This window comes from Microcaecilia unicolor, chromosome 8 (genome assembly GCF_901765095.1).
Source record: "Microcaecilia unicolor chromosome 8, aMicUni1.1, whole genome shotgun sequence".
Classification (NCBI taxonomy): domain Eukaryota; kingdom Metazoa; phylum Chordata; class Amphibia; order Gymnophiona; family Siphonopidae; genus Microcaecilia; species Microcaecilia unicolor.
In genome coordinates, this window is record NC_044038.1 from 244,591,186 (window position 1) to 244,614,283 (window position 23,098).

General features: G+C 41.6%; 1 protein-coding gene across 6 annotated transcripts in view; it reads left to right on the plus strand.

Annotated features, from left to right (window-relative positions):
- The window catches only part of RALGAPB (Ral GTPase activating protein non-catalytic beta subunit), a 174,054-nt gene that overhangs the window by 118,772 nt on the left and 32,184 nt on the right, over positions 1-23,098 (plus strand). For all 6 annotated transcript variants that reach the window (XM_030212441.1, XM_030212442.1, XM_030212443.1 and 3 more), the window contains 5 exons: positions 805-987; positions 6,529-6,683; positions 7,906-8,093; positions 14,904-15,010; positions 19,507-19,659. In XM_030212441.1, the coding sequence (XP_030068301.1) occupies positions 805-987; positions 6,529-6,683; positions 7,906-8,093; positions 14,904-15,010; positions 19,507-19,659 (786 nt within the window). The remainder of the gene's footprint in view (positions 1-804; positions 988-6,528; positions 6,684-7,905; positions 8,094-14,903; positions 15,011-19,506; positions 19,660-23,098) is intronic.

Below are 23,098 nucleotides of genomic sequence, written 5' to 3' on the forward strand. Positions count from 1 at the left end.
GCCCCTTTGACCTGAACCCCTGCCCCAGATAGCCTCCCCGACCTGATCTGATGACCCCTCCCCCCTAACCTCCAACATTGAAATAAAGGTCTAGTGGCTCCTTTCCCTCCCATGACTGTGAAAAATAAAATTACCTGGTGTCCTTGCCCCCTCGCCCCCCCGGAGCAATGCCCTCTCCTTCCTGCCACCAGTGCTGCTGTCTTGGAAAATGGTGGCTCCTGACCCTACGTGTTGCATTCTGGGATGCACTGAGAAGGGTCAGTTTGTCAAGTAAAGGAAGTTTTGTCTTATTTGGTGGTCTTTGCCCATAAAATAGGCCCCACAGTAGATAATGCCCATTAACAGCATTAGCACATGCTGTTAGTAAATGATCTCTTAATTCTGTTGACTGTGACTGAAATCTTGGTGATCTTGCAAAATTTTTCTTCGGTCACCAAATCTGTACTAGGAGTGCAGTATCAACTGCATGGCTGACAAGTCTCTTGTAATAACTGCTTTGGTTTCCTTATCTGGTTCTGATAATGCAGCTAAATATTTATGTAGACTCATTAGTAATGACTGCCCCCTAGATATCTATTTTGATCCTTTTTTGTAGGAATTGTGTGTAGAAAAACAGATTCTAACTTAATAAACTAAGCAGGTGAGAGCTAGAAGTCATTGCTGCCCTTTGGTGACCCAGCAGCTTAGTCTTAGATAGCGATTCTCACAATAGAGTGCTCCAAGAATTATTTGTAGGGCATCATTATTGAACTTCTTGAATATCAGTATTACAGGATTGATTTTTGCCTACAATGTGTATCATAGGTGAAGGTTGAAATAGACTCGGCTGACAGGAAGAGAGCCATCAGCTCAGTCTGCACATACATTGTGTACCAGTGCAGCCGTCCAGCTCCACTGCACTCCAGAGACCTTCACTCCATGATTGTTGCAGCCTTTCAGTGCCTTTGTGTCTGGCTCACTGAACATCCTAACATGCTCAATGAAAAGGTGAGTACATTACAATCCAAGCGCAGCTTGGTGGTGTAGACGGTCAATCCTTTTAATTCCTAGATGTCAGGAAATTACTAGAATCCTTCTTCAAAATATAATTTTATTGATAGCACACAGGAATAGTGAGCCATATAAATAGAACTTGTGATCTCTGTCAGGGAATAGTTCTAGAGCATGGTAAAATTCTTTATACTGCCACGCCCACTAATATTCCGTTCTTATTGCTGCTAGTATTTTCTTGACCTTTAGCTATTTTTTTCATGTGTGTATGTCCTAGGACCAATTTTAAGTTGGGGTTGTGTGGTTTTATCTTGGTAACCTTTCTAGTTGTGTTTTTCGACTCTTGCAAAGTTTATTTTGTTTTCTGTTTTTGCTGCCACTACAGTTCAGTGTATGATCATGGTTTGGGCTTCACTGAACCACATTTTACACTTTGAAGCCTGATCATTTCTTTTCCCTTCTTGGCATGTATTTTGCTCTCAGAATTTTTGTCTTCAACTTCATGTCTGTTATATAGTCATGATGAAGCAAACCAATGGTAATGTGGATTTTGCAGGCTATTTACAGATATTTTCATAAATTATATGAATTGGGGATATTTGATGGATTACTGAACTAATGAAAAGGCATGAGCTAAAACCTAATTAATGAGTAGTAAGTTTTGCCCTTCAGAATTATAAAACATAATGGGGACTAACAAATTCTCATTTTTGTAGCTTTTTTACAAGCTAGACATCTCAGTGCCTACCTCTCATTAAATTCAAAAAACATCAGAACAGGGAAAGATGAAATAATTTGAGAAACTAAAAAGTAAAACTACTCTACTGATATTTAATAGGAAGAGATAATTAATGAATAAAAAAATGTTTTCCAGTATAGAAGAGTATGAAGAAACAGTGTGTTTTTAGCCTGTAAAATGTATTGGATATTTTCCTATTTTAATTATGTCCTGAAGTATTTCTTCTATTTGGCCAGCAGGTGGCGTTTCTGTGCTGTAAAGCTGTTATAGGGAACTGAATGTTCTTTTTCTTTAACACAAGCAGGAAGCAAGCAGCAGTATACTTTCAAATCGTGTTGACTGGGCTCTGATTGGCCCAGGAGTACATTTCCTTTAGAGTGTACAGGTTTTGCTTTCAGTCTTAGCCTGGAAGAAGAGGGAGACAGATTTCTTTGCTAAGGCTCTGTGAACAGTTACATGTCCTGGTCTTCCCAGGTACTGTTTAGACAGTATATAGATGTTTAGTTAGTTTTCTAATTGATCCATTTTTCAGTCACTTGTTACTGTTTAATATTTGCACATTTTTGTTCCACTGCTCAATATTTTTATGAGAATAAACACATTTGTTTGTTCTGCCTGTCTGGACTGATAAAGAATCCTGGTGGTTTGTGTGTTGGGTTGTGAGTGCTTTCTGGGAACTGTGGTTACCTAGAAACCACTGGGGAATAATTTGAGAGCGGGAGACTCGCCCAGAGGTGGTTGTGACCCAGTCGGTGGGAGGAGGGTGCTAGTGTAGAGCACAAGTGGCAGGTGGATCTGAGCTGTGCTGGAGATGGACCCCCTGAGTAGCTGTGGGGTAACCCCAGGTGGGTGGCTAGGCGTTTCGTGACAAAGAGAATTAATGAAGAAATCTTTTTTTCTCTCAATAGACTTGTGACATAATAAATTGAAGAACAGAGAGAAGGAATAGACAGAATGTTAGGATTATGTGATCTTCCATATAAAATGACTATAAATGCAATTTAATAGAAACACTATTTGAAGTAATGCATAGAACATATTTAACCAGAATGAAAGATGTTAAGATGATGTTATGAAAGGATAATTTATGTAATAAAGTCAGCATTAAAACTAGCACATTAAGGACCTTTTAATGGTTTCTCCCATTTTAGGGCCATGGGGGAAAATGAGGAGAAGTAAATGGGATCCTAAAACAGACAGTTGGATTTAATAAACTGAAGGAATTATGGAGCTATCTATCACAGCATGTGGAAATGAGAAAATATAAATTGAGTGGATTTACAAAGTAGATGAAAAAAAATTAGTATGTTTTAACAGCAAAACTTATGAATGTATGTTCAGAATTGATAAAGGTAACTCTCATAAAATATAGCACATTTACATGGATATCTTAATTGAAACTTAGGCTCCCAAAGCTAATACATAACAATGATATGAGGGAAATATTTTCCTTCTAGTCTGTGTCCACCTCGAAAAATCAGGAAATGTAGACATTTTCCCTCCAAGAAAGGTACATTCTTAAGATCTAAAAAAATAACTGAAGCAAAGCTTCCTTATCCTGGAGGAAAACAAGCGATACCAACAGAGTAGGTCTGAACTCAATTTCTTCTACAGAACTTTCCAAGAGGTGGTTAAATCCAAACTAGTAGATGAAACATCCACCGTTACTTGGTCACTTTCAACTGTATGTGACTTTGTAATAGCTATATAATTATCCTATGTAGTGGTAAGCCAGAGTCCAGATATTTAAATGTCTCCTGAAGGACATATAAAAAAGGTCCTATGGGGTACTAGTTAATTTCTTAGGAAAATTAAGAATCCGTAAGTTCAAATGTCTAATTCTCACTCTTTTATTTATTTGTTGCGTTTGTATCCCACATTTTCCCACCTATTTGCAGGCTCAGTGTGGCTTACATTATGCCGTAATGGCGATCACCATTTCCGGAATAAGAAATACAAAGTGGTATTGCATTAAAGTTCATAAGTGACAGAGTAAATTAAGCAGTCAAGTATAGAGAGTTTGAAAGAAGAGAGCTCTATCTTGACCCAAAGAGGGTTCTAGCTGTTTAACATGTTATAATTGCAAAGAGCACTCCTCAGCCTTCACTGTGTGAGAAAGATGCTGCTTTTCAATTTTCTGAATCATTTTGGAATTAAAAGAACAACATGCTTACCATGAAGTAATCAGTACAGAAAAAAAGAGTAAGGCTGACCAATCAAAATATGAATCCAAAGAGTCCTGAGTAGCAGCAAAAAAATGATAAAAAGGCTTCATTATACCTTAGAATCTCTATGGTAGAGATTCCTTTATGATATGTCCAACAAAAAAAAAATATTAATCTTTTATACAATAAAACATTGCTTTATGTCATGTCCAACAGATAGTCTAATGACTCAAGAAGTCCAATGACTCGACACGAGCCATGTTACAGCAGATTTACCTGCATCAGCCCATCTGAAGGTATATTTCAACAGCATAGACTAGAAATTGTAAATGAAAAAGTGAGGACATATATTAACAGCATAGTGTCACTGTCATGTATGATGAGCTTTTGCTGCTATTATGGTAGGAATAATCCCTGAGCATACTTTATAAAGATTGCAGACCAGATGGTATTGAGCATCACTTCAGCAGGCTTTAACAATGAGGGAATCAGCCTTTCAGGGTCCCCATTTGATTACCTCATAGCTCTTCTGAACTTAATGTTAATATCACCACTGACTTGGCTGTTTCTCCTGACACATCGAGGACGCCAATCACCAACTTCCAGCCACACTAGACAGCACTTGGCTTTTTGCTGCTTTCTGCAACTTTGACATCACCGTCGCGTGTTCACTCAGGGAAGCTGTAGGGCCTATGGAGCTGAGTAAGACATCACTCCCCAGCTCTGGGCTCTTTCTCATGCCCAGAGCAACAGGAACGCCCCTTCCAGGCAGGGCCTTCTACATAAAGATGGTAATATCTGTTTGCCACAAAACAGGAGTTGGCAAACAGCAGGAGGAAATCCTCACTTTCCCCTTTCGTTACAGCATAGAAGTAAATAACCAAAGGGGAAAACAAGGCAGACTTGAATTGCAGTAAAGATACACACAGAACGCTTACTGCTGCAACATCGTAGATCCTTCCCACTTTCAATTTTGAACATTTTCTTCCACAAATGGTGTCATACTTACTCCACTCCCATCCCATATATACAGGTACCTTTGCCAACTGACCAAGGTCCTTATTGAGGAATTTCTTCCATGAACACAGAAGAGAAGTGTTTGTTTTTAATTTAAGACAATCCAGGAACGTAAGACCTTTGAAGTCAAAATGCTGAAATATTTTGACACCCACCAGACAGATCTTAACAAAGTTCTGGGTTTTCTATCCCACTGTAAACCATAAAATTTTAGTGTTTTGTCACTCTCTTATCTGCCATACATCCATATCTCTCCCTCTCCCTCTCTCTCTCTCTCTCTCACACACCTACCCCTCCCTCTTCCTGTGAGACTGTCATTGGAATGCTTTTGTGTTCTGATATTTGTCAACATTTGCTTATTTCTGATCTGAAGAAGGGTTACCTTCAAAAGCTAATCAAAAAATGTATTGTTAGTCTAATAAAAAGGTATCATCGTATTTTCTTTCCTGTGTTTTGATTTATTTCTATTTCCTTTCCCTAATAAACCTGAAAAGAATCTGTTCACCTCTTTCCCTCTTTATTCTTTCCCCTTTGCTTTTCCTAGGGGTATTTCACACTTTGCTTCTTTGAGTTTTATCCAGTATTTTTTTTCTCTGTTGCTCTTGTGTTCTGTTTCTTCAATTCCACTTCTTTTGCCTCTGTTTTTTTTCAGCCACTTGTTTGGAGAACCATATTTTTTATTTTTGTTACATTTGTCCCCTGCGCTTTCCCACTCATGGCAGGCTCAATGCGGCTTACATGGGGCAATGGAGGGTTAAGTGACTTGCCCAGAGTCACAAGGAGCTGCCTGTGCCTCAAGTGGGAATCGAAATCAGTTCCTCAGTTCCCCAGGACCAAAGTCCACCACCCTAACCACTAGGCCACTCCTCCACTGTTGCTACTATTTGAGATTCTACATGGAATGTTGCTATTCCACTAGCAACATTCCATGTAGAAGTCGGCCCTTGCAGATCACCAATGTGGCCACGCAGGCTTCTGCTTCTGTGAGTCTGACATCCTGCACATATGTGTGCAGGACGTCAGACTCACAGAAACAGAAGCCTGCGCAGCCTTCTACATGGAATGTTGCTAGTGGAATAGCAACATTCCATGTAGAATCTCCAATAGTAGCAACATTCCATGTAGAATCTCCAATAGTATCTATTTTATTTTTGTTACATTTGTACCCTGCGCTTTCCCACTCATGGCAGGCTCAATGCGGCTTACATGGGGCAATGGAGGGTTAAGTGACTTGCCCAGAGTCACAAGGAGCTGCCTGTGCCTGAAGTGGGAATCAAACTCAGTTGCTCAGTTCCCCAGGACCAAAGTCCACCACCCTAACCACTAGGCCACTCCTCCGTTTCTTCCTTCTTCTCAGGCAAAGTTATTTTCAGTTTTCAAAGATTTTGGTGGCATATCATATCTGCTTATATATATGGACACACAGTATAGTAGCAGAAGGGGCTAATTCTTACCATAAATCTTCTTGTTCACACCTCGTAGCTCTTCATCCGAAAGTGAGCAGAATAACTTGCACCTTCACTGTGATGTGTAGAGCATTTTAAATTTTGATCCATAATATGCAAGTATTGACATTTCAGCTCACATTATTCTGCTTGTACTTATTTTTATCTGTAGGACTGCCTGAAAGAGGTACTAGAGATTGTAGAATTGGGTATTTCAGGGAGCAAGTCCAAAAACCATGAGCAACAGGAGGTCCGATACAAAGGAGATAAAGAACCAAATCCTGCTTCCATGAGAGTGAAAGATGCTGCGGAAGCCACACTAACATGGTATGACATGGCATAAAAGTGAATACGCTGTAGTGAGAGGGGGCAGGGCCACTCAAGCTCCACACATCCCTATGCTGCAGCGTGTTCTATTCCGTACATACTGGAGCCAGATGCATGCATTGGTGGATTCACAAGATCTGAGCATGCTCATATTCATTACTTTTTACAGTCATGGCCAGCCCAAAGTTATCCTTCAGGCATATGCCCTCTCCCCCCATCCCAGGGGCAGCATAAGACCTTACACCGGTGTTTCCCAAGTCCAGTCCTGGAGTACCCCTTTCCGGTTAGCTTTTCGGGATATTCACAATGAATATGCATGAACTTGATTTGTATATGCTTCCTCCATTATATGCAAATCTCTTTTATGCATATTCATTGTGAATATCCTGAAAACCTGACTGGCAAGGGGTACTCCAGGAATGGACTTGGGAAGCGCCGCCTTACATCACCACCGCTCCATAGTCCAGCATCTCTCTCTTCCCTCCCTACCCCTCAAAAGTCCAGCATTTCCCATACCCCTTCCTACTCCCCCCCCCCCCCCCCCCCCCCCCCCCCCCCCCAATCCAGCATCTCCCTTTTTTCCCTTCCTCTCATCAGGCCTGCCGCTACCCTTCCTCTTCTGGAGCACAGCAGGCAAGTGGATTAAGTGTTGGCACAGAGTCTTGAAACACAGGCCTATAATCAAGCACAATCAGATTACACCCCCCCCCCCCCCCCCCGAAAGTGATGCAGAACTTCCTCTTGGAGGTGGGGATGCAGGACATGACAGCGATTGAGCACTGGCTTCTGCTTATAGGCCCACACCGGTACTGAATCCACGATCCTTTTCGTCCCCAGAAAGGGGAGGGCAACAGCAGCAGTGGCGGGAGAAAGAGAAAAGAGGAGGAGACAAGATGCAGCACCCCTGTCCCACCTCTTCTGCTGTGCTAGGCAGACCCCTAGTTTGCCTAGTAGCAGAACTGGCTCTATTTACAGTTTGGCTAAGTAGTTGACAAGATACTTAGTATGGACTTAACTGCCACATAAATCAGCTCAGGAGGTAATGGTATGTCTGAGGCAGGGCCTTGTACTTTTGTGTACGTGAATGTCTTTGAAACTCAGCTTTTGAGAGTGTTCTATATAATTGTGATGCAAGTTTGAATGGTTACAGGGCATGCTTTCTGTTGTGCGTCAGTGGAAACACATTGTTGTAGCAGCATGATCTTTTGTCCTTTTTTTGCAGCATCATGCAGTTGCTTGGAGCATTTCCTCCTCCCAGTGGTCCTGCCTCTCCTTGCAGCTTGGTGAATGAAGCTACGTTGATTAAATGCTCCCACCTGCCCACCCTAAACAAATCCAGTTTCCGCTACTTTGTCCTAGATAATAGCGTAATCCTTGCCATGTTGGAGCAGCCCCTGAACACTGAACAGAGTGAGTATGTTCTTTGTAGTAGCCCTTCTCAACTTGCTGGCTGTTTAGAATCCCCTTGAAACTGCATTGTTTAGTCTCTGTGCGGACTGAACCCTTGCAGTTACCTGGATCGGTTATTAATTTTAACAATATAACTTATATTCAGCCATATACCTTTTGGTTCAGTGCGGATCACATCTTAATAAAGGCTGGATATTTCCAGGAAATACAAGTAGTCTTATCACATTAATACATAATTGCAAACTTTTAAACCAAAGAATATGATGTCCTGAAGCTGAGTATTAGGATTCATAACACATTTCCTGAACAAGTAAGTTTTAATCTGTTTTCGAAAGTGGCTATAGCTTGTAGCAGAGAACAAATAAGTCAGAACATCTTTATCCAGACAGGCAGCTCGAAATGAGAAAAGATTAATAACATAGATCTTTTCATAGTCTTCAAAGAAGGAAGAGTCAGCAAAGCCCATTGTTCTAGTTATCCAAGACTTCAACAGAAAAACAAAATGATGCAAAAAAATTGATGGAGCTAACCCAAAAAGGACTTTATAGGAGGAGTGGCCTAGTGGTTAGGGTGGTGGACTTTGGTCCTGGGGAACTGAGGAACTGAGTTCGATTCCCACTTCAGGCACAGGCAGCTCCTTGTGACTCTGGGCAAGTCACTTAACCCTCCATTGCCCCATGTAAGCCGCATTGAGCCTGCCATGAGTGAGAAAGTGCGGGGTACAAATGTAATAAAATAAAAAAATGTAAACAAAACCCTAGCATGTATAGGATGCAGTGACTTTTCCTAAAATACAGTGAAACACTATCATACCTCTTTAAAGAATATAGCAAATTGAACACAGTATTTTGAATAGCTGGAACCTCTTTAGTAGTTGTCTGGAAGATCCCAAATAAATAATGTTACAGTAATCTAGAAGACTCAAAATCAACGATTGTACTATGAGAGGAAAGTGTTCCTGGTCAAAATATTTGCACACACGATGAAGATTGTTCATAGTAAAGAATGATTTTTGAATGAGCTTGTTAACCTGTAACTCTAAAGATAACTTGGCATCTAATTGAATACCCAACACTCTTACAGTAGATGAAAATTGATACAAAGTCTGATTTGTCATTACACTCTTCTGTGTTTCACCAGTAGAATGACTAATAAGAATTTAGTTTTTTTAGTTTATGCATTTTCATCTATAAATCCAAGGTGTTAATGCTATTGGGAACCAGAACTGAATGACAAAAAAACAGAGAGGTAATTGGAACTATAACCATTATATCATCGGCATAAATTGTAAAAATAAACACCTAACTTCTCCAGTGCATAACCCAGTGAATGTATATAGATATTAAAAAGTGATGGTGACAGCAGAGAACCCTGTGGAACACCGCTAGGATTTATCCTCTTCTCTGATAAATTACCCTCCAACTTAACTCTGTAAGATCGATGTTTAAAAAAAACAACAACAACAGAGAAACCAGTTGTAGACCTTTCCTGTCACTTCTAGGTTCTCCATAATTCAAAGAAGGATCTCATGATCTACTTGGTCGAAGGTACTGGATAGGTGAAATTGTAGCACCAAGGTCGCCTTGCCTTCACACAGAATGTTATGGATATTATCAAGAAACGAGCCAATTATAGTTTTGGTGCTAAAGTTTGAGCTGAACCCAGAATGTGAAAAATGTAAAACGTTATGTTGATCTAGATAGATAGTTGGAAGAGCCACCATTCCCTCCATAAGGTTGCAAAAAAATGGAATGGAGGCTGTTGGCCTTTAATTGGTAGGTACATAACTAGGTTCATTATTATTATTCATTAAGGGGGTAAAAATAATTTCTCCCAAATCTGGAGGGAAATTCCCCCCCCCCCCCCCCCCCCCCCCCCCCCCCCAATTCTAAAGAAGTCTGTAACCAGTTTAACAGCATAATGTTAGAGTTACTGGATGTTTATTTTATGATATATAGAGGGCAGGTGTCCAAAATACAGTAAGAAGTAACATACTTTTTATATAGAGCATCCACCGAAGGCCAAGTTATAGATGAAAAGTTCCTCCATACTTTATCAGCTGGAACTGAAACAGAAATTATACTAGGGAGATGTGTTAACATGCATATTTGCAGACTTTATATAAACATTTGCATCTCACAATCAGGTGTAAATATGCATACCTGGATTATATTAGTATTTTATAAAGACACATGTGCATCTATGTGTCTTTATAGAACAGTAGCTAAGTAGTCACCTGCTTGCCCTTTTAAACCTATTTTAAAATGGCCCTCTGTATGTGTAAGCACTTGTGATTCTGCATAAAACATGTAGAAAATGTAGGTCTCTATATAATCTATGCAAAAATCATTCTAATTGTATTACTAAAACAATTTTTGGCAGAATAAATCCTTTAAAAAAAACCAAACAAACCCAAAATCCGTCATTAAAAGGACAGTTGTATAACTGGGTGCCAGCATGTATGCACTGCTTGCTCCTGTAAATGTACAGAGTATTGGCATTTTCACAAGTAAGTGAAGCAAAGTGACGAAGCACTGTTCTGTAGGGGCACACAGACATAAGGAGGCATTCAAAAGGGTACAGCATGGAAGGGGCAACTTATAGAATACTGTTACTACAGGTCTAAAGTGCCCCGATGTCAGGTTTCAGTTTTATTCTAGAATGGAGTCTGGGTACCCAGATGCTGTTACAGAATAGACTTTCACTAAAACCTGCTACACAGTTAGAGACCTGCCCACTAAATCCCCTGAAAATGTATGTTTTTTGCAGTGTGACAGTGACCAGCACATCAACACAGCAAATTATGTAGAGCCGTATTAGCATTTAAGTTGCCCGTAGATTGAGACAGATGGAAAGTTTCAGTGGAAAATTAATAATATGAATAAGTGATGTACTTATTTTCAACAAACAAAATATGATATGAAAATGGCAGATGATGGAAATAACTAAAATGGAAATTGTCTATGTATCTGGTAAGAGGATAGTCTTAAATTGTGATTCCGTGCATGTTCAGGCTTGTTTATCAAACTGCAGTAAGACAGCTTGTTCCTTTGCTTTTTTTATGGAAGAAAATCCCTGCAGGATTTACTAAAGCAAATGTGTGGTGAATGTATCTTGCAGGCAGTACTTATATATACATATACACACACACACACAGTGTTGTGCTAGTTACTCTTCAAAAGTAATTAATTACAGTAATCATATTACTCATTTAGGAAAGTAGTTGATTACTGATTAGATACATGCTTAGCTAATTGCTTTTCCTTTACCGATGCAAACACCCACAGATGGTGATCTCTCCACAGGAGAACCAAAGACAAACGAACAACAGTGGATCCAAAAAAAAGGGGTCCTCTCACAGTTGGCGTCTTCCTAAACACGGTCTTAATTCAAAACAATAAAACAACCCGACACGTGACGTGTTTCGGCCGAAAAGGCCTGCGTCAGGGGTCTATTATTCCTTCATGTAAAATACCTTGGAAATCAGGTAACTCTCAGTAAATTAACCGTTTGAGTGCAGACCGACATACCGCGGTTTGGCAGAGACAAGTGCAGCGACCCATCGCATATGATATCTCTGTTAACAGTTTATTTACTGAGAGTTACCTGATTTCCAAGGTATTTTACATGAAGGAATAATAGACCCCTGACGCAGGCCTTTTCGGCCGAAACACATCACGTGTCGGGTTGTTTTATTGATTTGAATAAAGACCTTGTTTAGAAAGACGCCAACTGTGAGAGGACCCCTTTTTTTGGATCCACTGTTGTTCGTTTGTTTTTCCTTTACCGATACCACATACAAGAATACTTATGATAAAAGCCTTATGGTATGTGAAAAGGCAAAATATCCATCTAAATACAGAACCCCAGTGTATTGCATAACTTCATCTCTTGATGCTTATTTCACGGAGGTTCGACTGACTCATGCCAACCACATCCTCATGTCATGTCATGTGCTAGCTACTCTTCAAAAGTAATAAATTACAGTTTCTGGGATAGTGAAAAATTAACTGCTTTATTGATTACTGCAAGAAAGCAATTAACTACAGTAACTATTTACTAGTAACGCAATAGATGTAGATACATATATATAGATAGATAATATATATATAGATAACACCTTTGGGCCACCGCTTCCCCTGCAAGCCATTCCAACTTGTGTCAAATTAAACACTGACCCCCTTTATCAAACTGCAACCCCAAACTCCAAAATTGGCCTTCATATCTGTCCTTCTTTACATATGATATAATTAGTACTTTTGATTATTGTGGTTAACTTGAAAATCTTAATTGCTATTAAAATTTTCAACTGTAATTAATAGCACTATGTTAACACTTCAAGCTTGCAACATTCAGCATTTTTTTTTTAACTGACAGCTTTGGGTTGCATTGATTATCTGTATGACCCCTCCCCCCCCCTCGGGGGGGGGGGGGGGAACCCTCCAAAAGACCCCACCTGCACCCCTTGAAGGTTCCCCCGAGCCTACCTGAAAAATGTCCCGATAGTCTAGCATAGCAATTCCTAATTCTAAGGTTCAAATGCTGGTTTCCAATCTCTGATGAATGACCTCTTTATCTTTAATCAACATAGGCTGCATATCTTTAAGCCTGACAGTCTACTACTACTACTACTATTTAGCATTTCTATAGCGCTACAAGGCATACGCAGCGCTGCACAAACATAGAAGAAAGACAGTCCCTGCTCAAAGAGCTTACAATCTAATAGACAAAAAATAAATAAAGTAAGCAAATCAAATTAATTAAAGTGAACGGGAAGGAAGAGAGGAGGGTAGGTGGAGGCGAGTGGTTACAAGTGGTTACGAGTCAAAAGCAATGTTAAAGAGGTGGGCTTTCAGTCTAGATTTAAAAGTGGCCAAGGATGGGGCAAGACGTAGGGGCTCAGGAAGTTTATTCCAGGCGTAGGGTGCAGCGAGACAGAAGGCGCGAAGTCTGGAGTTGGCAGTAGTGGAGAAGGGAACAGATAAGAAGGATTTATCCATGGAGCGGAGTGCACGGAAAGGGGTGTAGGGAAGGACGAGTGTGGAGAGATACTGGGGAGCAGCAGAGTGAATACATTTATAGGTTAGTAGAAGAAGTTTGAACAGGATGCGAAAATGGATAGGGAGCCAGTGAAGGGTCTTGAGGAGAGGGGTAGTATGAGTAAAGCGACCCTGGCGGAAGATGAGACGGGCAGCAGAGTTTTGAACCGACTGGAGAGGGGAGAGGTGACTAAGTGGGAGGCCAGCAAGAAGCAGATTACAGTAGTCTAAATGAGAGGTGACAAGGGTGTGGATGAGGGTTTTGGTAGAGTGCTCGGAAAGAAAGGGTCGGATTTTACGGATGTTGTAAAGAAAGAAACGACAGGTCTTGGCGGTCTGCTGGATATGAGCAGAGAAGGAGAGAGAAGAGTCAAAGATGACCCCAAGGTTTCGAGCTGAGGAGACAGGGAGAATGAGAGAGCCATCAACAGAAATAGAAAACGGGGGGAGTCTCTCTTTTAAGATGAATGCCAAATTCTTTTGCACTAGATTCTTGTGTCTTAGTAGTTGACCAAGACTGCACCAAAGAAGTGAATTCCATATAGCAAACTTACAAAGACTTCACCAGATGAACTAAGGCTTGCCAGATAGCCTTCATAGTTATAATCATCGGGTTAACAAAGAGCATTTCCAGCTTATCCTCTCTTAGCTTCTGTTAATCACTTTCAGCTCTTCAGGCTTCAGTAACCTGACTCTCCGAAACAGCTGAAGCTGTGGGGATTATGCCCTTCAGAATGTCCTCTGCTCCCAAGGCTGCAGGGTCTTTCGGGGTTCACTGTGTGTGGTGTTGTCCACCAATGTTCTACCAAGGCCACATCACTTCAGCTCCTCAATGAGGGTTGCTGTTGGCTAGGCGGGGACAAGGAAACTTTGCCTGAAGCTTGACACTCCTTCCCATCTCGGGCATAGCCAAGCTGTCAGCCACCACATGACTCATGGTCCAGCATACAAGGGAATCCATCATTTGCTATCAAGAAGGAGTTGAGGCAGTTTTGGGGGGAATGACCTTTGCCTTCCCCTTTTTCAAACGGCAACCTCAAAAAGTGTTTCTGCTCCTTTTCTGAGGTTCCAGCTTCTCATAAAGCATCAGGAAGTTTCATTTAATTGTGGATTTTTTTTTTTTAATTTAGTTTGAACATTATTTAAGTATTACAGTGAGTGGAGGATTTCTTATGGCTGTTTCTATAGTTCACAGTACTTGTCACATGAGCCGCTGGACCAGCAAGTAAACAGATTGATAAACAGAGCCTGAACTAGGTCTCAAGAAGAAATAGAACTAGGTGAGGTTAGATCAGAGTAATGAGACATTTTTAAGAAGGCCGTGTTCTAAGAAATTTATCTGTGTAACTAAGCAGTTACCCAGGCAAATTCTCTGGGTGCTTTTTCACAGCGTATATACTCTTTAATGAGGGTTTGTGGGAGTGAGAGATGTAACATTCACTTGGGGGCTTTCATTTTGAAATCCTCACACATAGTTTCTGTCTCCTATAAAGCAGAAGTAAAGTCCTGCCAGACCAGAACTTTTAAAGGAAGAGATTTCCTTTGAAAATGAGCTTGTGGAACCTATGGACCTGCAGGCACTCCACAAGCTTCATTTGGGTTGGAGAGAGATAGTAATGTGGACAGCAGGAGAGCACGGTCCTAAAAATAGAATGATATAAGACCTAAAATAAGATGGGTAAAGCAGACGACCTCCAATAAAGTTGTTTATTTCTTCACCTTGTTTAAACTCGCCTCTTGACCAGGTATTGTATTTCTCACCTCTTTGCAGATAACCGATGTCCATCAATCACAGTCCTGATCCGAGGAATGTCTGGGAGACACGCATGGGCCATGCAACTCTGCCACCTACCCAGATCAGCTAGAGCCAATCAAAAGGTAGCAAGCACCAGAGAAGGAGAAAAATATAGATAGACGCAACACTTAAGATATAGTACATATGATACTGAGGGCAGAGGATAGAGTGATCAGATGCCCAAGCATTGCTGGTGATCTCAGTGCAGAAGATCTCTACCAATCTCAGCAAGGTAACCACTAAGGTAGGAAAGAAAAAAAATATATTTACTGGCAGCATGTCATCCAGGATGATCCAACCCTTAACTTCCACTCCAGGCTAGAGATGATAGTATTGATAATGCAAAACGTTCAGAAACGTAGACCACTGGTGCAGCAATGGACCATGTTAAACTTGCTCATGGACCTATAGAAATTAATAAAAAAGTAAGAAGGCTATTTGCAATTGAGTGGACCTCTGAGAATAAAAAGAAGATAATGTACTGCCACTTGTATGCTGCTGCAGTCTAGTCCTTGGATGTTTGGGTCAAGGCCCCAGTGTTTGAGCAGACCAGTACCATAGCGATAACTCTCGAGGTCAATCCAAGCTCTAGGGAATTGTAGCTCCAGGGCCACGCTGGGCTAGGGTCCTTCCCTGGTGAGCTTGGAGTCTGACAGTGAGGGTCCCACAGGATCCCGGCCAGTTAAGTTGGGGGGGGGGGGCTCTTTCAGAGGACCCCTCCAATGTCTAATTCTCTGTCTGACTCCCTTTCCCTCTATCTAGGTTCTCCCCACTTTCCCTTTTGATCAAGGCATGCGGAGGTTTCAGTGAATGAGCCTGGAGGAGCTCCAGGCGGTGAGGGAAAGGCCAGGATTCATCTGTTACCAGGTCTGCTCACGCTAGAGGGAGGGTAGTGTGCTGGTGGCTGCATACAGTCACACAGCCTTGTCAGGCCCAACAGCAACCACACTGTGTGGGACCTGTGGCATATACTTTCCCACCTCGGCCAATGTGTCTTTCTGCCCTGCTTGTGATGAAGAAGTAGCAATGCAGCTGGTGATCATTGTGGATGTGGCTTTAGAGGGCAGCTGAAGCCTGGAGAAGGTTTTCAGACCAGCAGCTGTGACTGAGGTGCTTCTTCCACCAGCAGGAAAGCAACCATTTTGAGTGACCACATGTTTCTCACGCAGCAGGGAGGAAGAAGTGGCCCAGAGAGAAAGGGGGTGATTTTGAGTTGGACATGGAAGTGAATTTTTGATAGGAATTTTTGTAACATAAGAATATCCATACTGGGCCAGACCAGTGGTTCACCTAGCCCAGTATCCTTCTTCCAACCGTAACCAATCCAGGTCACAAGTACCTGGCAGAAACCCAATTAGTAGCAACATTCTATTTTACCAATCCCGGGGTAAGCAGTGGCTTCTCCCATATCCATCTCGATAACGGACATTGGATGTTTCCTCCAGGAACTTGTCCAAGCCTTTTTTAAATCCAGATACGCTAGCCACTGTTACCTCATCCTCCAGCACCGAGTTCCAGAGCTTAACTATTCTTTAAGTGAAAAATATTTCCTCCTATTTGTTTTAAAAGTATTACCATTGTCATGTCCCCTACCTCAACGTAAGCGGCGTCCTCGGGCTGCGCAGGGTCCCGTCAACACGCAAACTTGACTGGCACAGCCCTGAGCCATGTGTGTGTAGTTCTTTTCTGGCTGCAGGCTCCTTGATTGCTTTGCTTCCACCCACCTGGATCTGCTCTTCCTCTGCCTGGCTTCCCTTGCTTCTCTCCTATTGGTCTTCCGGTTCCTCCTTCCCCTGCTCTTGTCCTATGGCTGTGCCCCTTCTCCCTGCTGATGTCAGACGCCAGCACTTCATCAGCTGAGCTCTCCCTGGACTCCTTGCTTCGGCTTCTACTTTGGTAGATGTTACTTGCTCAGTAGTGTGCTTCTCCTCTACCTTGTTCCTCGTTGCTGACTTAGCCTGTACCTGGATTACTCTCTTGTCTGCAGCCTGTCTACTGACTCTGCCTGTACCTGGATCACTCTCTTGCCTGCTGCCTGTCTGGCCGTCACGTTCATCACCCCGCTTCCTGCTCCATCTCGTAAGCCCTGCAGGCCGCCCGCACCTAGGGGCTGAACCTCTGTGGAACGGTGGTCAGCGCAGGTGAAACCCGGGGTTGTCCGGCCACCAAGCAGAACCTGGTCTGAGTACAGGGCTCGGCAGTGCTCTACTTGGTACAAGAGCTCACAGGTCTGACAACCAAGCAATTTCATTGTGTCCCCTGGCCTTTGTACTTTTTGAGAGACTAAAAAATCGATTCACTTGTACCCATTCTACACCACTCGGGATTTTATAGACCAGCTATTTGGTAGAGGAGGTTTTTTTTAATGACATACTACTTATCATTCCTATAGCTCTGATTATTGAGCAGTGATTTTTTTTTACACTGAGGTCTTTCTCCCCACCCCCACCCCCTTTTTTTTATATATTTACTGAGGGGGGCATTTTTGACAATCTGATAATTTTTACATAATTTCTAAGATAGTTGGAGAAGCTGTAGTGCACCATGAGGCATATTTTCAAAGCACTTAGCCTTCCAAAGTTCCATAGGTTTCTATGGAACTTTGGAAGGCTAAGTGCTTTGAAAATATGCCTCCATGTAATTTAGTGGTCTTCTATTTGGGGAGTTGCTTTATTGTCCACTTGTTCCCTTATGACATATTCATTGGTTAACAAGGGTATTGGTTCTCCCTCAGGTAGAGTATGTCTCCTGAAGTGTGGGAGGTTTATCCTCTTGAGGCAGTTGATGTGCTTGTTCAGGTAGGAAGAACTACCATCTCCCAGGTGACTTCCTTCAAGATGGCAGAGGTATGAGAGGAAAAGCTGGAAGAGAACCCACTTTTGGTAGGGTCTGAGAAGGCTAGTTGAGGTCCTTTCCCATCCATAAGGCTTTCTGAAGGATGGTGCTTGAGCAGTAGGCTAACTTAGATTTAATGCTCAGGGACACTCAGGTCATGGGGAGGTTTTATCCTCTACTGTAGACAGATATAGATCAGCTTTTAAGACTTCCCAAGGTGGATGTGCTTGTGGCAGCAGTCATAAAGAAGACAGTTCCTGTGGAGAATGGAGTGGCCCTCAGGGTGCTTTTAAGTCAGGGAAAGGTCAAGTTGGCTTTTGCTTCCTCATCTATGGGGATCCAGGCCATGATATGTGCAAATACTGGGTGTGGCCAGAGGTGTCACTGATACATCAATGAATTAAGTATGCCAAAACCTGAAACTGAAGTGTTCCGTACCAACAGAGTTGAATTCATAATTTCCAGTAAGAAATTGAGAGTAATAGAAGAAGCACAGAAGTTGTGGAGATAGGAAGAAGATTAAAAAGGAAAGAGACCAAAATAAATTATTCAAACAGAACCCAAGAATTTGGGGAAGACTATTAGTGCAGTAAAAGATCGAGAGGAGCCCTGTCCCTGATGGTGGTCCACCAGTAAGCTAAAATGTTTACAGTCCAATATTCAAAAAAGCTGAGTTGCTAAGTTCGGCCCCTGTTTATCAGTAAAATATAGGAGCCAAAGTTTTCAGTTAAAAAAATCAGCTAAATTTAGAAGCTTAAAAGTTACACTCCTAAATTTAGTACCACCATTTGCTTTAATATATGAGCCTAATTTAGGTGATTAGTGCTGTAAATCTGTGCCAACCAAATTTTTTGCCATCCAAAACCTTCCCCTATTACCACCCATTTTTAGGAGTTTAGTGAAATTTTGAGCATAAATTTAGTCGGTAGGAAAACCAGGCCTAATGCATTGACAATAGAGGTGTCGGTGCCACGTGATTTATTCTGTGAACACCTAAAGTAAAGGGTCATGGATTTGATATACTGCCTGTGAGTATCAAGAAATGCAGTCGGAGACCAAGAAAATGTGGCAGAAGGAATCGGAGAGATTTCTTATTGTTTTGGGTGTCACAGGCTTAATAAACAGGAACTTTCCAGAACACCTTGCTTTCCAGAAAGCTTATCTATGCATGTTGCGTCTTATGAACTCCAGAAGGAAACTCTCTGGGACAGGTATAAATGCACCTATAATTATTATATTTATATACTGTATACCATAAAACATCTGAGCTTAGGTTAGCATATTTCATAGTCTACATGTAGACTTGCAAACTCCATCCCTGTACATGCCTACTAGTAAAGTATACATGATCATGACATGGCAAATTGGTTGGTGCTTTATAAGAGGCCATGTATTCAGTATATGGCCACATGCACAGAATAGTGATTTTGTACAATAACTCTCTTAATGTTCTATTTCTTATGTTTGTTTTCTGCCTCCAGTGTTGTCAATTTAGCATCTAAATGATAGTTTATTGGTATTTTGTTATGATTTTATGCAACATTTTGTAATACTTACTGTTTACTGCTTCGAATGATCTTTTTAACAGGAGAGTTAGAATTAAATGTATCTGTCACATTAACTAGAAGTCAGAAATGCAGACAGAGTCATAGAAAATGATACAGAACTAGTTTGTATTTCATGTAAGTAAGTTGTGGAGTTGATTGAGTTTGAGACGTGCGTAAATACTTTTTCTTTGTTCTAGCTGTTTTTACCTGAGTCACGGCCTCAACCAAAAAACAACGTGGGAATTCGATACAGTGTGAAGCACCGGCCGTTTCCTGAGGAGGTGGATAAAATCCCATTTGTGAAGGCAGATCTCAGCATTCCAGATCTGCATGAAATCGTCAATGATGAGGTGAGATGACCGTTCTGACTTGGCAACATTCTGCTCACCCCAAGAAAAAAAACAAATGGCATTACCAACTATCGACCAGTAGCATCTATCCCACTGGTAGTCAAACTAATGGAAGGTTTGGTAACCAAACAATTATACGATTACATAAACAAATTCACAATTCTACATGAATCTCAATCAGGTTTCTGCCCCTTACATAGTACCAAAACAGTACTACTTACCCTCCTAACCAAATTCAAGCAGGAAATAGCAACAGGTAAAAGTATACTTCTCCTCCAGTTCGGCATGTCCAGTGCGTTCGACATGGTCAACCATAATATATTACTCAGACTCCTAGACTACTACTACTACTACTATTTAACATTTCTAAAGCGCTACTAGGGTTACGCAGCGCTGTACAATTTAACTTAGAAGGACAGTCCCTGCTCAAAGAGCTTACAATCTAAAGGACAAATGTACAGTCAGACAGGTAGGGGTCGTCAAACTGGGGCAGTCTAGATTTCCTGAAAGGTATAAAGGTTAGGTGCCGAAAGCAACATTGAAGAAGTGGGTTTTGAGTAAGGATTTGAAGATGGGTAGGGAGGGGGCTTGGCGTAAGGGCTCAGGAAGTTTATTCCAAGCATAGCATAGGGTGAGACAAGGCAGAATGGGCGGAGCCTGGAATTGGCGGTGGTGGAGAAGGGTACTGAGAGGAGGGATTTGTCCTGTGAGCGGAGGTTTCGGGCAGGAACGTAAGGGGAGATGAGAGTACTTCGGAATTGGCGGACACACACTCAAATGGATCAAGGGCTTCCTAACCACCAGAACATATCAAGTGAAATCTAGTACAAACTTATCATCACCGTGGATACTAAACTGTGGAGTACCACAAGGATCACCATTATCACCGATCCTTTTCAACCTCATGATGACCCCACTAGCCAAGGCCCTATCCATTCAAGGCCTTAACCCATTCATATATGCTGACAACGTCACAATATATATCCCATACAAACAAGATCTGTCAGAAATCAACAATGAAATTAAGCTCAGTTTGAACATCATGGACTCCAGGGCAAATGCATTCCAACTAAAACTCAACACAGAAAAAACACACGGTCTCATCATCTCCTCCCAATACAACACATACAAACCCAAAAACCTAAGTATCCCAGTGTCCCAGGTCACACCCTCCTCATCTCAGACAACCTAAAAATCCTCGGGGTAATATTCGACCAAAACCTCACCCTAGAGAACCAAGCAAACTCTACCATAAAGAAAATGTTTCACTCAATGTGGAAACTGAAACGCGTGAAACCATTCTTCCCGAGGGCTATATTTCGCAACCTGATACAATCAACGGTACTAAGCCACGCAGATTAGTGCAATGGAATTTACGTGGGAAGCAAAGAACAAATTATAAAGAAACTTCAGACCGCCCAGAACACAGCAGCCAAGCTTATATTTGGAAAAACACGCTAAGATAGCGCCAAACCACTCCGAGAAAAACTGCACTGGCTCCCAATCAAAGAACCCATTGCCTTCAAGGTCTGCACCATTGTTCATAAAATTATCTACGGAGAAGTCCCGAGATACATGATAGACCTCATAGACCTGCCAATCAGAAACACTACAAGATCAGCACGAACTTACCTAAATCTCCACTACCCAAGTACTAAAGAGCTCAAATACAAATCAACTTATGCATCCAGCTTTTCTTACTTAAGCGCACAACTATGGAACACACTGCCAAAAATAGTAAAAACAACATACGACCACCTAAGTTTCCGGAAAGAACTAAAAACAAACCTGTTCAAAAAGGTATACCCCACCGAACCAACATAAAAACCCACGTCCCTGCGACACTGCAAAACCAAAGACTGTAATGGACACACCTTAACCCCCATTCCCTCTCCCTAACTTCCCCCTATGTATCTACCAAACACGATCCTTCTAACCATCAATAACACCTATATTTGTTCACACTGCAACTGGCGAACGCCGTTTCGGTACTATGTAAGCCACATTGAGCCTGCAAATAGGTGGGAAAATGTGGGATACAAATGAAACAAATACATAAATAAAACTTAGAAACTATCCTATTTTCACCCTCTGCAGCCCATACAGCTGCACAAAATAAGACCAGAAAATAAGGATTTTTGAATTTGGCCTACCTGTAATTTCTGCAACTCAGAATGATAGGTTCAACAGCTCTGCTTAGCTTTATGTTGGGCTTTCAGCTGCTGAATCAGTTCTACAAATGGATCCTCCCTTTGGACACACAGCTGCCTCTTGTAACTAGCATATTAGGTAATCCATCCTCACACCACCATTTTAAGGGTTTCCCATGGTAAGATCAACCCTCTATGTGCATAACTTTAAACTCCTGTATAGCTTTCCTTACCATTTTGTCAAAGTTTGGAAGCTCCAGCAAAGAGACATTAAGCCTTCAAGTTTTCTTCATTCCCCCTTCACACACAAAACTGCAGAGGCAGCCAGACTGGGCAGTGATCCAAGACACACAATATCCACTGCATCCAAATAAGCTTTCAAATTTGGGGAATACAGAAAGAAATCAATATGGCTGTAGGAATTATACACTGATGAATAACAAATATAATCTTGCACAAAGGTACTGAAGGAACCATACATCTGTCAAGCCTACCATCTTCAAAACCCTTTAAACCCCTCCAACCCCTTCACAGACAAGCAAACGTTCTGCAGATCTGGACAAGCATTCCAATCTCTATCTGCCACCCAGGGGGGGAACAAAGTAAAGCCTAACATAGTGGCCACAAGTCTCCTAAAGAAATCCACTCAGTTACATAGACCCAAGTCAACCCCATTTGATGACCATAAAGAGTACCTTCCAACGATACATAGCACCCCTGTAGATCCACATAGGTCTTCTGTTCCCATATAGGGACTAACCTGTGAATAAGGGTACAAGTCCTTCTGAATTATAAGATGAATATTTCACCCACCCACTTATAGCACTGTTTCTCATGCTGTACTGTTGATAAGCGAGTCTTCTATAACATAGCATGGCCATTTTGTCCCCCACTCATTGAGATAACTGTGTTTTCTCTGAGGGTGATGATGGATCGTTGTGCATCCCTGAAGAGGAAAGAATATCTTCTCAAACCTTGCTGAAAGCCTTCCCATTGTGATATTGCTGTCCTGTAGCAAATCTCAGCAAAGCTATGTTACAGTAGTACTAGAGATGGCTGTAGCAATATTGCAGACACTACAGATGAAAAAAAAATACCCCCGCTGCTGATAAAGGCCATTGTGCACTTGTAAATGGACCCACTGCAGCAGGAGATAAACCACAGAAGTTCTTGAAAAAGAGGATTAATTACAGTTAAGTGGAATCCTGCAGATAAATACGAGATAATGTACTGCTATCTTTATGCTGCACACCCTATATTTAAACCAAATGGTATACCAAAAACTAGAG